At 38.7% G+C, this 17,102-nt stretch overlaps 1 protein-coding gene across 6 annotated transcripts in view; it reads right to left on the reverse strand.

Annotated features, from left to right (window-relative positions):
* LOC133488867 (rho GTPase-activating protein 12-like) overlaps positions 1 to 17,102 on the reverse strand; it is a 76,532-nt gene that overhangs the window by 32,971 nt on the left and 26,459 nt on the right. For 2 of the 6 annotated variants that reach the window (XM_061797337.1, XM_061797335.1), the window contains exons 3-7: positions 12,338 to 12,601; positions 6,284 to 6,490; positions 6,057 to 6,137; positions 5,139 to 5,267; positions 2,749 to 2,823 (exon numbers count right to left, since the gene is read on the reverse strand). In XM_061797337.1, coding sequence (XP_061653321.1) covers positions 2,749 to 2,823; positions 5,139 to 5,267; positions 6,057 to 6,137; positions 6,284 to 6,490; positions 12,338 to 12,601 — 756 coding nt within the window. The remainder of the gene's footprint in view (positions 1 to 2,748; positions 2,824 to 5,138; positions 5,268 to 6,056; positions 6,138 to 6,283; positions 6,491 to 12,337; positions 12,602 to 17,102) is intronic. The other 4 variants (XM_061797336.1, XM_061797338.1, XM_061797339.1 and 1 more) reach the window with 4 other exon arrangements.

Below are 17,102 nucleotides of genomic sequence, written 5' to 3' on the forward strand. Positions count from 1 at the left end.
ATAACGATACTCTCGGTTCAAAACAATTCACTCCAATTACATTACAATATGACCTGATACTATTTATTCCAACTCAGTTCTGATTCACTCCAATCATAATACAAACTGATATGATTTACGGCAATTCTGTTAAGATTCACTGAAATTATGGCCCAATAAAATCTGATATGATTCACTGCAATTACAGTACGATTCACTCAAATTACAATCCCAAAAAAATCCAATATCCTTTTTTTCTCCCATAACGAGCTCACTTCTATTACGATACGATTGAAATAATACACGGTTGGAGACTGGTTAGAGGGTCTGCCTCACAGTTCTGAGGACCGGGGTTCAATCCCGGCCCCGCCTGTGTGGAGTTTGCATGTTCTCCCCGTGCCTCCCACATCCCAAAAACATGCATGGTAGGTTAATTGATTACTCTAATTTGCCTGTAGGTGTTAATGTGGGTGTGAATGGTTGTTTGTTTCTATGTGCCGTGCGATTGGCTGGCGACCGGTACAGGGTGTACCCCGCCTCCCGCCCGAAGATAGCTGGAATAGGCTCCAGCATGCCTGCGACCCTAGAGAGGATAAGCAGTAAAGAAAATGGATGGATTAAATAATGATGCGATTCACTCCAATCACTGTACGACCTCATACTATTCACTCCAATTCTGTTACGATTCACTCCAATTACGACCAGCACAATCTTGTGAAAGTGATTTTTAATCTCAATGAGGTTTTCCTGGTTAAATAATAAAAATAATGAAAATGAAAATGTTTTTTGATCTAATAGAATCCAATACCATTCACTCCTATTCCGAGCTGATACATTTCACTTCAATGATGATACAATTCACTGCAAGTATGATACGATTCACTCCAATACAATCTGATACGCGATGTTGTACCTGAACGAGTTTAATGAACAAAGGTCATATTTTGGGCGAACATGAACTGAACTTAGTTCATTTCTGCCTGTTTTTGAGAACGCGTTCATTCTGGCGCCTCTGAACGGTTTTCGAACGTCACTTCAAGTTCATTTTCATTCAAGAGTGCCAGGTTTTGTTGGGGACTTCCAGGACAAAACCCAGCTGAATATACTATATACGAGCCTTCATATGTTGGGGGATGAGCACCGTATATGGCAACCAATTAAGTGCGGCCATGAGCGTGCGGTGTATTCAGGGACATTGCGTAAATGGGAGTGAATGTTCTTTGGTGGTTCTTTTGTACAGCACAAAACTAGTACAGTACATATTGTAAAAACTGATTACTGGGAAAATTATTTGTAGCAGAATGCTTGAGTTAAAAACTCTGTACGATCACGCTCTTATAATATGGAATGTATTTTGTTTTGTAATATAAGATTAGATAAAATATAATATTTTATTAATATAGTCAGCCACAGAGCTGAAATTTATCCGTTCTTTCCCCATTGTTGCTGTCATACTGTGGTGCGTGTTTTTGTTTGCACATTAAGGACAAAAGTCCTGTCTTTGTTTGAAGTCCTCATTTTAAAGAAGACTATTCAAGCAACATGTTTTTCCTCATGTTTTTGAGATTGTAGCATCAAAGCTGCAGCTGGCTACTGGTGCGGACTGAATGGGTGGCAACAATGATAAAATGAAATGCCAGTATTTTGAGGGTAACAGCCCATCAGCAACATATTACAAAAAAATAAAGATGAAATAAAAGTTGCAGTTGTTCATTTTTGGAATTGTGAATTTAGTTCAAAATTTGGAATTATGAACTGAACTATTTAATTCTTTTAACAGTGAACTGAACTTTGAATTTCCCAACACTGCTGATATGATTTCCTCCAATTAAGTTCCGGTTCACTCCAATTACGATACAATCAAATATAATTCACTGCAATTACGATATGTAATTAACTTCAATTATGATAAGATTTGCTCCAACTACAATTTGATACGATTCACTTCAACTACAATCCGATCCGATTTGACTCCAATCACGTTAAGATACACTCAATACAATTTACTATTGTATTGCGTTATTAGGATATAAGCAAATACGGTTTGCTCCCATTACATTAGGATTCACTCTGATTATAATACAAACAAATCTGATACAATTCACTCAAATTACTTTACAATATGGTTACCTCAATACAATCAAAAGGATTCACTCCAATTACGAATACACGATTCACCAATTCCAATCTGATACGATTCACTACAATTACAATACGATTAAAAAAATAGCAATCGATACAATTCACTACAATGTTACATATGATTCACTCCAATTATGCTATGATCCAATGTGATGCCCTTCAATTATGATGATTAATTACTACATATTACAAGCCAATACGATTCACTGACTTTTTTTCTTCATTAAAACATTATACATATCACATTTTCTCTCACAATATTTTGACTTTCATTTTTCTCTATGTCTCTCTACTATTCTAACAAAACCAAAACCAAAATCTGACAGCTCACAGTGGTCTGCTTCAGTCCAGCAACTTGTTGCTTTTCCTTAAATTTGTCACATTCCAGCACAAACCCCAACAAGTCAATGAAATATTCCATGGTGAGAAAAAAGTGCTCCTTGGGGGACTCAAAGAAAGAGAGATCTACAAACAAGATTTCCACATGGGTTACCTTCCTTCGAAATAACTACTGTACTGTACTTTGCTGTATTGTATGACTTTCGCAACCTATGTGGAAACCTTGCATGAATCTATACAACATGAGGGTTGATGTTGAGGGTGGGGGCGTCGAGGGCTTTTACTAACAGAGCCGGGGCGCTTAGGAGAAGAGGGGCTGGAGTCAGGGTCGGATGAGGGGGACTTGGGGCTCAGAGGTACGTCCTATGAGGAAAACACAAGCCGGTCACATGGGTTAATAAACAACCAATTAAAGTAGAATGAGCATAACACAGAGAGGATGTTATTGGTTAGTGCTGGTAAGGTTATTTATTGGGTGCACACACGCGACTTGTTCCAACTTTTCAGGGTATATGCACGTTTAATAAAGCCAAATGTCAGTTTTATTTTTATGACTTTTTAAGACCTTGCAGGACCTTTAAAACGTTTTAAGACCCTGTATGAGTCTTTAAGGACCTTTCAGGACTTTGTAAGAACCCGTATAACTCTTTTAGGACTTTTATAGTAATGGCTGGGGAAAAAAAAAAAAATCATCTAACTCGACCACAAAAATTGGTCGGTGCAAAACGTTCTGCCTCAAGGCAATAATATTAATAAAAGCATATGTGCGCTGCCCGTAACCAATTTACACCTCCCGGAACCATTCGGCCACTGTCCACGTTACTGCACGGACATTTGTTGCAGACGGATGCAATGTTGGGACCATGAAAAACATAGCCAGAAACGTCTGTAAGTGATTTTTAAGACACTATTAGATGTGTAATGTACATATAACCTGATGTATGAGTGAGCTGAATGGTAGTTGGCGTTTTTTTTAACCTAAAATGGAAATTGCTAGCACGCTAATGCTAATCGCGGATTCTAACCATTCTGCAAAGGCTGATTTTGTTGTTGAGTTTATACCATACACTCAGTACCAACATATGCAGTTTAAGGATAGAAGTCCAGCCCTCAAGAATGGGAGTAAACTGTGGGTTAGCAGTGAAAAAAAGAAAATAAATTTGGAGAGGGGCCGGGGGGTTTGAGGTCGTTGATTTCTCAAGTACTTGACGAAATATCTATAGGATAAGTCTAAAAGGATTCGATAGTGACAGCCGTCGACTTTACAGGACCTTTTAGGATTTTAAAGATTTTTTTTTAAGAATGAATAAATATTTTGTAAGACCTTTAGACTATATACAACCTTTTAAGACGTTGTAGGACATTTTATGAATTTTAGGACCTGAAAAGACTTAAAAAAGACATTTTAGGATCTTGTGAGATCATTTGAGACTTAAGACTTTATAACATTGGTACGTTTAAGACCTTTAAGAAACTTTTAAGATCTTTTTAAGACTTTTTAACAACTTGTAGGACCTTTAAAGACTTTTAAAACCTTGTAAGTCACTTTAAGACTGTGGGACATTTAAAGACCTATGAAAACCTTTATGATCTCATTGGACATTTTAGAACTTTACTTTTTAAGGCAATTAAGAAAATTTTAGGAAGCGCTTGTAGCTTTTTAAAATATTAGAGGACATTTTAAGACATTTTAAAACCTTTGCAGGTTTTTTAAAATGATTTTTTAAAAAGACTTTAAAGATCTTTTTAAAACTTTAACACCTGGTACATTTAAAGGCATTTTAAGATACTGTCGAACCTTTCAAGGCCCTTTAAAGAGCTTGTACGATGTTTCATGAATATTAAGACCTAACAGAACTTTTCGAGGGCTCTTTAAAATAGGTTCTTTTAAGACCTTTTGAAAGAACTTTAAGACCTTCTAAGACTTCCAAAGACCTTGGAGAGGCAATTTTAAGATCTTTTAAATTGTAGGCGCTTTTATGACTTTTTAAAACATTGTAGATCCTTTTAAGACAATTTAAAGACCTGTGAGCTCTTTTAAGAACTATAAGATCTTGTAGAACATCTTAAGACCTTGAAATCCTTTTAAAGGCTTTGTATGACCTTGTAGGACATTATGAATCTCAACACCTTTTAGGACCTGTTGAGACTTTTTAAGACCTTGTAGGACATTTTAAGACTTTAAGGACCCTAAGAAAGCCACTTTGATAAATTTTGAAACATTTTAGTTACATGCAAAACATTTACTATCTTATCTCAGTATTCATATTTTATTCAGTTACCTTTGCTCTGCAAGTGCGCTATGTTCTACATCCTCAAATGCTGCAGCTACGTACAATTCTCACGGTGGAATGATAAAAAAAAAAAGAAAAAGTCAGCGGTAGGAAGAAGATTATCATCCGAGGGGTGATTGGATGCTCAGAAAAAAAGAGCCACAGGAGTAATCCATGCACAAGCTGACACTAACTGACTTGCTGCTTGTACGGATGTGGGCGGGTAGAGCTTGTCCGCAATGGCCTGAGTTTCAACATCCGCTGCAAAGCAACCAATCTACAACTGAATCTTTTATTTAATTCCCAAATCCAGAAGCCTGTGCCGTGTGTCCAACGATGAAAGTGACAATTGGGACATATTATTAACATTTCACAAGCATTTTGTTGTCTTTTTTGGTGACACACCTTGTCATTGGGCTCTTGGATGAAGGTGCTATGTCTCCACTTGGTCAGGACGATGGGATCCACGTGTTTCCTATCAAGACTGCGAGTCTTGGTGGGATCTGTGAGGTGTTGTGGCGGGGAATGGTTGTACTAGAGAGATAGAACAACAATCATTGTACACCCTTTGCCTGAATTTAACACATTTCCACTATGCAGTCCTATCTTTTGAGTTGTTTTGAAGGAACCCTGGAATTGGCCAAAAATGAGGAATTAAAATTAAAAATCAAAGATTTGGCAATTTTGAGTCACCCATCTGTCTAATGTACTATATGTAGTTCAACTTTAGTAGCAATCGGACAAAATCTATACTTCACGCTCGTCTTTGAATGACTCCTGGAAATGGCTAAAATCACCCTAAAATTCAAATTAAATTAAAAACGCTTCAAACCAAAATTGCAGACTTCCTTTTATTTTTCAGGCATGGCTTCTTGAGTCTTTTTTGCGGGTCTACCCATAATAGACATCCCTACCAAATTTCATGTTGCTAAGGGCTTCGGGGCTGAATTTTCCAACATTTCATGAGTTATCACTGGAATTTCATGTCTTATGGCATGTCATCAAACTTCCTGTGTGTTTTATGGCATGGCTTCTTAAGACTTTTTTGTGGGTCGACTCGTGATAAACATGCCAACCAAATTTCATGTTGCGAAGTGAAACTGGCTTCAGGGGCTGAATTTTGCAAAACTATGAGCTATTACTAGAGTTTCGTGTTTTATGGCAAGTCATCAAACTTCATCGCCAAAATGGCAGACTTGGGGTGTCTTGAGACTTTTTTTGTGTCTACTCATGATAGGCATGTCTATCAAATTTCATGTTGCTGAGGGATGCTGGCTTCGGGGGCTGAATTTTCTAAACAAATTATTTCTGACGATTCTTTACCTTTGGCAGCTCCCATTCAGACCTGGAGCCATCTGCACTGTAGTAATATGGCCGACCCTGCTCATCCACGTGTTTTAACCACTGTTGGCGCACACACAGAAAATTGACATTTAGAGACAAAAATGAACTCTTGTTGTGCGTCGTCACATCACGAATGCCAAATTTCCACCGCAAGCCCCAGAATGTCAAGCCAAGCTCCAAAACACAGTGGAAGTTGTCGGGGGTACCTTCTCGTTAGTATAGTCGCTGACATACAGTGTGTGGCCAGACTTGTCCATCCCTTCCGACCACCCACGAGGAGGTGAGCCGTACTGGCTGTCGGACAAGCTGGAGTAGGTGCTGAAACACGCGTCCTCCGGGCACAGAGGCCCCAGGCGGCCCACTGACAGTGACAGGAAGGGGAACAAAGACGGTGAAAGCGACAGGGGAGTGCTCTGAGCGTGGAGAAAAAGAAGAAAAAAAGAGTGGGGAAAGAGGAAGAGGTCACCTTTCACCGATAGAGAAAAAACCAGAAAACACCCACATTCATTGGAGCCCCAAAGATGACGCGAGTTTTCTTTCAGCTATAGTAGATGTAACGTGTGCATATAATGCTAATCTATGGCAACAAAAGACTGATTTGTGGTAACAGTACACTAATTTGTGGCAACAAAATACTAAATTGTGGGAACAACAAACTAACTTGTGGCCCAAAAAAACATGCACCCAAAAAGCTATTTTATAGACATATTTATTTGTGGCCATGAAACTGGTATAACGTGTACCTGAAATGCTTATTTGTAGCCGTGAAATAGGTATAATGTGCGCACAAAATATTAATTTATGGCTACAAACTACAAAGCCCATTTCCAATGAAGTTGGGGCATTGTGTAAAACAAAAATAAAAATATGATTTGCAAATCCTTTTCAACCTAGATTCAATTGAATATAAGAGAAAGACATTGAATGTTCAAACTGATAAACGATTGTTTTTTCTTTTTAATCAAATATTGACTCATTTTCGATTTGATGCCTGTAACATGTTCCAAAAAAGCTGGGACAGGGGCATGTTTACCACTGTGTTTGATCACGTTTCATTTTAACAACACTCAAGTGTTTGGGAACTGAGGACACCAATTGTTGAAGCTTTGCAGGTGAAATTCTTTCCCATTCTTGCTTGATGAACAACTTCAGTTGCTCAACAATCCGGGTTTTCTAGGTTATCATATTTTATCATATATTATATTCATGAAGCGCCACACATTTTCAATGGGAGAAAGGTCTGGACTACTGGCAGGCCAGTCTAGTACTCACACTCTTTTCTACAAAGCTATACTGTTGTAACATGTGCAGAATATGGCTTGGCATTGTCTTGCTGAAATAAGCAGGGACGTCCCTGAAAAAGACGTTGCTTGGTTGGCAGCATAGGTGAGTAGATTAGCCAAATATTGTACCCAAGTAAGAGTACAGTTATTTGAAAATAATGTGACAAGTAAAAAGTAGTCTGCCAAAAAATTACTTACTAGTAAGAAAGTAAGAAAGAAAACTACAGTACTGACTAAATGGTGAGTAACTTCTCATTTATTTATTTTTCTTAAATCAGAGCATGAATGTCAAATAAAATAAAACTAAATAAAAAGTGAATGTGCAAATTCTGATAATGCTGTATGTGTGTGTGAGATTAGCACGTACCCCAAAAGATGCATGTTTTAGAGTTACTTATGACCGTAAGATAGGGCTAATGTTTTTTTCTCAAGTTAGAAGTGGACCGGAAGCTGTTTTTCGTCATCTGAAATGTAAACACAGTCACGCGCTGTTGCCTTCAACGAGAATGATGACCATCCCAACATGGCCGCCACGTAGGCACGTCGATTAGCTGGGCTGGCATATCTAGTGTTAATATCTATGCCCGTGAAGCCCAATAGAAGACATTGTTTGCAAGTATCATTACTTTTACTTAAGTACTGAATACCATTATTTTTTACATCTTTGAGTAAAAGTAAAAAGTAGTAAAAAACTACTCTGACAAGTACAATTTATACAAAATGCTACTTGAGTAAATGTAACGGCATTTTAAACAGAGCGTCCCTACCCACCTCTGGATGGCAGCATATATTGCTCCAAAACCTGTATGTACCTTTCAGCATTAATGGTGCCTTCACAGATGAGCAAGTTACCCATGCCATGGGCACTAACGCACCCCCAAACCAGCACAGATGTTGGCTTTTGAACTTTGCGCTGATAACAATCTGGATGGTCCTTTTCCTTTTTGGCCTGCAGGACATGATGTCTATGATTTCCCAAATCAATTTAAAATGTAACTCGTCAGACCAAAGCACACTTGTACACTTTGCATTAGTCAATCTCAGATGAGATCGAGCCCAGAAAAGCCTGCCAGCATCGTTTCTGGGCATTATTGATATATGGCTTTTGCTGTGCATGGTAGAGTTTTAACTTGCATTTGTAGATGTAGCGAAGCACTGTGTTAACTGACAATGGTTTTCTGAAGTGTTCCTGAGTACATGTGGCAATTATTCTTTACACCAGTGTTTCTCAACCGGGGTCTGTGGACCCCTAGTGGTATGTGGTGTAATTGCAAGGGGTCCGTGAAAATAGAAATATATCTTAAAAACATCCTATGACATTTATAGAAATAGATTACACTCAAATGTGACTGAGACCTTTATCTACCTAAACTACAGAGTAATGACTTTTTTTTCTAATTCCATCTGTTTCACAAGTGTAATTCATTGTATTTTAATAAGAGATCTCACTCTCATTTGCCTTGTTAAAGTTACTGTATGACGCTGTGAATACAAACATGGTTTGCAATTTCTTTCAAATTATGTCCCCTTAGCGTTTCAGTGGACATACACCATCCATTTCTTAATAATGCTTTTATTGTGAAACATCTGCAGGAAAGTGTTTTGGGAAAACCCATAAACTTGCAAGGTTCAGGTTAGTATATATTTTTTTGTTTTTAATAACCTGTCCTGTTCAGCTGCATGGCCTTGCAGAATGGTGGATCTGTATGCCTTTGTGCTGGAACAGTTTTGCTGTGCAACAGGGGAGTTTGAAATACTCCCTCTGTTTATTTTTTTATTTTTAATTATTCTGATGTTTATTGAAAATGCAGCTGGACAGAAAAGGGTTTTAGGGAGGGACAGACAGAGGAACAGAGTGGACAGGGGGACTAGGGCTGAAAACTACAGCAGAACAATTGTGAGACAGATATTTGAACATAAGTAACATTACAACAGTTATTTGTAGATTGATGGGGTGTGGGGGGTCATAGGTCAAATACAGCACTGCCAATGCAGCCACCCGGGACAGGCCCACTACGCCAAATGGTCCATACGCACAAGCCCCAACCCGACCCCCTGCTCCAAGCCCACAGCCCCCCAACCCGAAGGGCACGCACCGGAACACGGCACCCTGACACGAAAAGGAACCCCACACGGCACTGGTGACCTTCCACCCTTTCCCTTCAATGGATAAAACCAAATCCCATGAAACGCCAATCCCCCCCGACGAGGCACAGGGCCAGTCCCATCGTTTCAGGTTAGCATTTGAAATTCAGTTAATGTTACAAACAGAAGAAGACGTTTCAATGTAATAACATGGCGAGATGGCTCAAATAAATGCTGCCTGTTTTGTACAAAGCAGATTCTGGGCCATAGCAAAAGAAAAAGAAAACGGGCATCAAAAAGAGACTTTACAAAACAAAGAATAATATGTGATATTTGGATATACAGCAACTGATTCGGAACCTTAGCAGCACCCTGTGTTTCGTATGTGGGGAGTAGAGCTGCACGATAGAAAAAAAATAACATTTTTTTTTAAACCTGCGATATATATTGCGATGTGTACAAGATCAGTGTTGTGAAAGTTAATTTTCTATGCGAACTAGTCCAAAGTTCAGTTCTTCATTCCAAAAATGAACTTGTTCAGTTCATAGTTCATAATTCAAATTTTTTAACTGAGTTCACCGATCCAAAAACAAACTAGTTCATAGTTATTATTTTTTTCTCAATATGTTGCTGACGGGCTATTACCCTCAATATACTGGCATTTAATTTCCCCATTCACTCCACACTACTAGCCAGCTGTAGCGTTCACCATACTATTACAAAAACATGAGAAACTTGTTGCTTGTTTTAATTTTTTTTAAATGAAACAGGACTTTTGTCCTTTATGTGCAAACAAAAACACGCAACACAGCAATATTGAACGCACCTCGCAAACTCACGCAGCTGTTACGTGCCCGCTTAGTTTTGTTCTGAAAAGTGAAATAAAAAATATAGCAGGTGTACAATCTTTTAATCTTTTGAGCATGTCCAAACAGGTCCCCTCTGCTAATATTACAGTTGATTCACTGTATATTACAGCACACCAGGTTTGGGGGGTGCCCTCAGGGTCGATCAAAAATTTCCAGGGGGTCCAGGACCCCAAATAGGTTGAGAATCAATGCTTTACACAATGATGTAGTTTTTTTTTAAATGCGGTGCCACCTGAGGAATCTAGGGTCATGGGCATTCAATGTTGTTTATTGGCTTGGCCACTTATGTGCAGAGATTTCTTCAGATTCTCTGAATCTTTTGATGATATTATGGACCATAGATGATGAAATCCCGAGATTCCTTGCATTCCTCTATTGTTGCCCCTGTCCCATCTTTTTTGTAATGTGTTGCAATCTAATCCAAAATAAGAGAATACTTGCAAAAAACAGTAATGTTCATCATGCATTCATCCATCCATTTTCCAAACAGCTTATCCTCACTAGCGTCGCAGGTGTGCTGGCACCTCTCTCAGCTGACGCGGCACATATGGACAAACAACCATTCGCACACACATTCACGCCTATGGACCATTTAGAGTCTTCAATTAACCTACCATGCATGTTTTAGGAACGTGGGAGGGAACCGGAGTACCTGGAGAAATCCATGTAGGCACAGGGAGAACATGCAAACTCCACACAGGGGAGGCCGGATTTGAACACAGGTCCTCAGAACTGTGAGGCAAATGTGCTAACCAGTCACCCACAGTGCCACCCTAGTGTCTAATCTTGTCTTTGTAGTGTATTCAATTGAATGCAGGTTGAAAAGGATGAGCAAATCATTGTATTCTGTTTTAATTTACACCTTACACACAATGTCCCAACTGCATTGGAATTTGTAAATCGTGGCCACAAAACACTAAATTGTGGTCACAATATACAAACTTATGGCACGAAATAAGTATATCGTCCACCCAAAATACTAATTTGTGGGTATAATTCCCAAGTCTTTTCTGGGGGCTTCCCATAAATGTGAGCCTCCCCCCCACAAAAAAAAAGACGTGCAGCAAGCAGAATCAGAAAGCAACATTTCAGACAAGAAACTATTGCATGCAATAACCGGTTTTCGTCTGTAGGGGGCCCTGTGGCAGTCAGTACAGGTCTCGTGTTGTGCGTTTGTGGACAAAATTAACAAAGCATAAAACACTCTCCCTGCTTTTTATTTGATATGTACATAAGCTGCAGCTGCTGCTTTTCTGTTTATTACCACCATAATTCTGACACTTTCAGTCTAGCGTTGGACTAACAACATTTAAGTGTTCCTCATATAATATAGTGAATTACGTACCACTGTATGAACACTGCATACCATCTACCACCTCTTATTAGCCCCTTTCACGCTGGCCCTAAAAGCTTTCATCCCCATGTCGCTGTTGTGTAAAAACGGCACAAATGTAGTTAAGGGTAATAGAGCTGTAACAGAGAGCACTGCTTCTAAATGAAGGGCATGGGGGATGTATTGGAACAGAAATTTTCCAGCTTCGGAGGTTGTGTCAGTGAAACAGAGGGTGGGATTAGGCTTCCTGTGTGTAGAGCTATGCTGGGACAGGGTATGAAATTTAATACGTAACATTTCATTGAGGGCAGCGACAGACAATCAGGGAACTAAGGCAACCCGACAATTTTCCGCGTTTGTAGGTAGCATTGGGGCCGTAACAGAGATGGGACGACGCAATAAGTGAAGGGGTATTCCACAATGCTGGGAAACGGGTGTGAAATTCGACTCCAGACACACGGCACTGAGAACAGCAACAGAAAATCGCAGTACAAACGTGACAATATTCTACCTTTTGGGCTAGTATTAGATCCGCGAAAGTGGCTAATCGTGGGCTGCTGTGTTGCAGGGTAAAAAAATCCTGGGTTCTGCAAAAGGCAAATGAATGCCTGAGTTTTGCCAATTTTGTTGGATCTCTGCATGAAATGGGCAGGGTTTTTTGGTGGGTTTTTTTATTTTATTTTTTTTTACCTCTGCGCTTTCTCCTGTGCTGGCGTTGTCTCCGTGGGACCCGCTGGCATCCCGGGCTCGGGGCGGCTTCCAAGTCCGCTCCTGGCTGCACCGGTTGTAGTAAAAGAGACGGCCATGCTGGTCCTTGTATGTCTCCCAGTCACCCAGAGCCTGGTGGGGGGCGCCGGCAGGGAGAGGGGGCGCAGCCGACTGGGTGATCTTCAGCTCCTGCAGGTTGCTGTACACAGGTGAGTCCTGGCGTCTGCGGCCCAATGAAGAAACGCTCTGGATGACGAAAGAAAGTAAATTTGAAATTTCCTTCATCAGCAACAAGAAATTAAATATCTCCCACCAAGTAAGCACCCCAAAAAACATATCATGTCTTGGTGTTACCGTCTGAAGAGGAGGCTATTTTGACAAGAGAAGTCATTCAATATCGATTGTGTGGCGGTACCTTTTAAGCAACGTGGAGCAAATTAATCCAATGTGCAACATATGTTGGCGGTCGGTGCCCTCATAAACGGGCAACACAACAATCCTGTTCAATCGTTTGAAGAAGTACCACCAAATAATTATGTGGAAAGCATTAAAATGCGAACGAAGTCTGCACAGCCTGCCACTGCTGCCAGCAGTGGTTGGAATGGTTTGCATATCCAACTACATTGCGTTGTGTTCTCGTGCATAGGGACACAGAAGTGGCTCCACAATTGGGTTTTATTTCTGTAGTGTGATGAAATAATAAAAGAAATGGGCAACAAGTTGTGTGAGTTGTTGTTTTTGCCATGTTCACATCAGTAACATGCCTCTCAGGTAGACTGAAAGTAAACTGAAAGAGAAACGCAAGCAAACATCATATCCAACGTCCTTCAAAATAAAAGCTCAAACCCATAAAAACACAGGAAGCCCTGCGATTGGCTGGCAACCGGCTCAGGGTGTACCCCGCCTCCTCCCCGATGTTAGCTGGAATAGGCTCCAGCACGCCTGCGACCCTAGTGAGGAGAAGCGGCTCAGAAAATGGATGGATGTTAATATGTTAAATTACTTTCTAGTTTCTTTAGTTTTTAGTACAGACGCTTTAAAATAGTCTAAAAACAATAATAATAATTGATAATTTATTTTATTTTAATGTTTAATTTTTTGCAATCTCCCCTAGACCTAGGTTATTACACAGTCATAGCCATAAATGCAATTTTACTAATAATTGGCATAATAATTTCTTTCGGTGTTTCAGTTTTCGGCCATGGGTGTCTCGTTTTCGGTTCCGGCAAAATATTTTCATTTCGGTGCATCACTACTATCAACTTTACGTTACATTAAACACAAATAAAGTGTATTTTTCCCCGGGAGAAAATCTAAAATATATTCCGACAATTCTCTCCCATTAAAATTGTTTAAAAAGAAGCTGAGGCTCAGAGGTAATCATCAAATACATGAGTAGAGTGTAACAAAATAAAACGTCCTAATTCTTTTTGTACAATAGCTTCAATACAAATGCTCAAAAGGGTAGCAAAGTTACAGATGTGCTAACATGACCAACTCAGGGAACCTCACTCTTAATAACGCTATATGTGGACATCTAAAATTTCTGGGTCGCTATGATTTAATGACTATGTTGCATGAGGTGACGAGAGGAGAACAGAGGAAGGAAGTCAGCAAGAAGCCGAGTCAGGTAGAAATGTGGAAGCGAAACTGCAAGACGGGCCACCATCCTGAGGCGGGAACACGCATCGTCCACAAAATAGAAAATATACTCAAATGCAGCAGAACCTCCAAAATGGCACAATGTGGAGTTCAACCAAAGTTTTCAAAACTTGTATTATCATGCATAACACCACGTGAGAGTTCAGCAAATCCCGTGAGACTTCACCTCACTATCTAAACTAGGCAGCAATTCATTAACAAGAATTCATTCATTACAGCAATATAAAAATGCCACTATTTGACGGTATTGCAAGTTTGCAACGTTGGCTGTTTTCAAACAGTGAGTGGTTTTACTTTATTTTGGTTTCACTGCATTGCATATAATTGTAATTCTTTTTTTTTTTTTTTTTTTAAACTCGACACAGTTAAGGTTAAAATGTGAATTAAAACATGGTTTCTATAGTTAATATACAATTAAGCCTGGAATTAATCAATTTACATTATTTTCTGATGGGAATATGTGGGGGGAAAAGCAAAGCTAAAAATATATTTTTTTATTTTCACTCTCCTTATTTCCTAAGAAATTGGGAAGAAATAATTGAAACAACAAGTGATAAAATAGAATGTATTTACTTTTTTCCACTTCCAAATATTTTTTCAAAAAGTAAAACGTTTTTTTTTTTTTTTTAATAAATGGGGCAACTAAAACATGAATTCATTACAAATATATTTATTTTCAAAATTAATTTACAAAAGAATTTTAGAATTAAAAACCAACATTAAAAAAAATATATATATTTTTAATTTAAACAAAAAATATTTTTTAGTTCATAAAAATGGGGTCAGAGATTAAATAAGAAAATAATGGATTTCTTTCAAGTAAAAAAAGGATTTTCAAAAAATAAAAATGCTAATTTTGATTTATTTTAATTTTGTATAACACAATTTCCTTATAACATTATTAATAAACTGATAAACTATTTTTAAAGTAACTGAAAATATGGAAAAAAATAGTATTTTCTTTTTAAAACAAAACATGTTAATTTCCAAAGAAGGGAAATAATTTAAAAGACTACTATAATTTAAAAATAATTTCCTAAAAAATTTAAAATTATATAATATTCTATTAAGTTTGATGTGATGCATTTATTTCCTAATAAAAAAGTTTGTTTGGGTGTGATTGAATAATGTGTAAAATTTCTTTGACAATGAAGGGTTGCTAGTTGTCTGGTAATGCCGGTAAATTTTTTTATTTTTTATTTTGACAATTGTGCAAAAGATGTAGAGTCCTCGAGCACTTAGAGCAGGTCGAATGACTAATATTGCAATAGTCCGGTGCAATGACCATTGTGCAAAGGGCGCCGAGACTTCAAGGAGTGTATGCAGTTTAAAGTGACGAGTAGCGCGATAATCTGGGACAATGTTGATTGTGCAAATGTTGCAGATACTCCTCAATCAGTGTGCAAATGGGTCACATGCTACTCTGGCATGAGTGGCCAGTATTGGTCAACAACATATGCAAATAGTGCAAGTGTGCACCATTCACTAGCTGAGTTGTAACTACAGCTTGGGGTCTACTTCAAGTTACTGAAGGGTTCTTTAGGGGGAAGCGTGACAACTATCGTAATTTCTAGTGTATGCGCACCCCCAAAATTGACCTAAAAATTCTGGAAATCCCTTCTATGTATAATGCATTTTTACAACGCATGATTTTGCTTCTACCCATATGATCAAAATGAAGTATCTGTATTTTGGTAGTTTTTTTCAAAGAATTATTCTGAAGTTAAGGACTTCATTTAAACACGTAATACTTTCTTTTTATTTACTTGCTCTTAGTTTGAAATTCACAGCCCTACTTTTATTTAGTAAATGAGAAAACACAGTTATGCTCAAATGTTTGATTACCCAGGCAGAATTTGTGAGATGGGTGCAATTCTTGAAAGAAAACAAGAACACTCGAATTACATTAAATTTTATTTTAATGAGATTCAAATTAAACTGTCAAGCATTAAAGAAAAGCATAATCATCGAACAAAACATAACCATAAATAAATAAATGATGGTTGTTGTTCAGACAGCAGTCTTATTTATATAAAAAAAAAAAAAAAAAAAAAAACAATTCACAAATTCTACCAAGGAATGTAAACTTATGAGCACAACTGTACATATATGCATTCATATGTACCCATGTCATATTGGAAGAAAATTGTAGGCTACACCCCTTTCATAACTTCTAGGTGGCGGTGGCATATTAGAATGAAAGTGTATACCTTTTTCATAACCTCTAGGTGGCGGTGGGATATTGGAATGAACGTGTACAGCTTTTCCATAACCTCATGATGGCGGCATACATTTATAAAATGTGAAAGTTTTTTTTCCCATGTTCCCCTATACCTGTGTGTAACGTGCACTATTGACTTGACAATTTTTTTGGGGGGGGGGGGGGGGGGGGGGGGGGGGGAAATGTGCATGATACACGAGAAATTATGGTAAGTCTGCCAAGTTTCATGCTGGAAGTTGGGTTGGGATTCCACATTTTTTTGCCCCATTTTCTCTCTGGTTTGTCTGTGACACACAAACCTGCTGGGCTGCATACCACAGTAGAGGGCCGAGCAAACACAGAAAATGCACACAAATACTTCTGACTCGATGGGCGCATGGTTGCACATGTACAAACACGCCGGGGACCATTTTAAAACCAAAAACTGTCAAGGTTTAGTCAGGTACTGACATTGAATGGGGAGTTGAAGTCAACCTGTGAATTTAACGGATTCTCAGGTATTATCAGATGTGCAACAGAGGCAGGACGGTGGCTGTGTAGGCCTTTTCACGTTTCCCATTATAGTCAGCTTTTCCTGGGTAGCTGTTTTGTGTGAAAAGTAACCAACATGGAATACAGGGTTTAAATTAACCCAGGATTTTTCCGGCTTCCGAGGTGGTATCAGAGGTACTACGGCGGTGAATCTAAAGGCTGCCGCACACCAAGTGACGCAGCTGGTTTTTGTTGCCGTTGAAGATTACAGCCAATCAAAATGAACAGAACCTTCCATTCACGCTAAAAATAAATTTCCAGGTTTTAAGTGAGCGAGACACAGAACAGCCGCCACGTCGCTCCCAAGCCAAATAAATACAGCATAGAATTGAA

The sequence above is a fragment of the Phyllopteryx taeniolatus genome, chromosome 14, assembly GCF_024500385.1.
Source record: "Phyllopteryx taeniolatus isolate TA_2022b chromosome 14, UOR_Ptae_1.2, whole genome shotgun sequence".
Classification (NCBI taxonomy): Eukaryota; Metazoa; Chordata; class Actinopteri; order Syngnathiformes; family Syngnathidae; genus Phyllopteryx; species Phyllopteryx taeniolatus.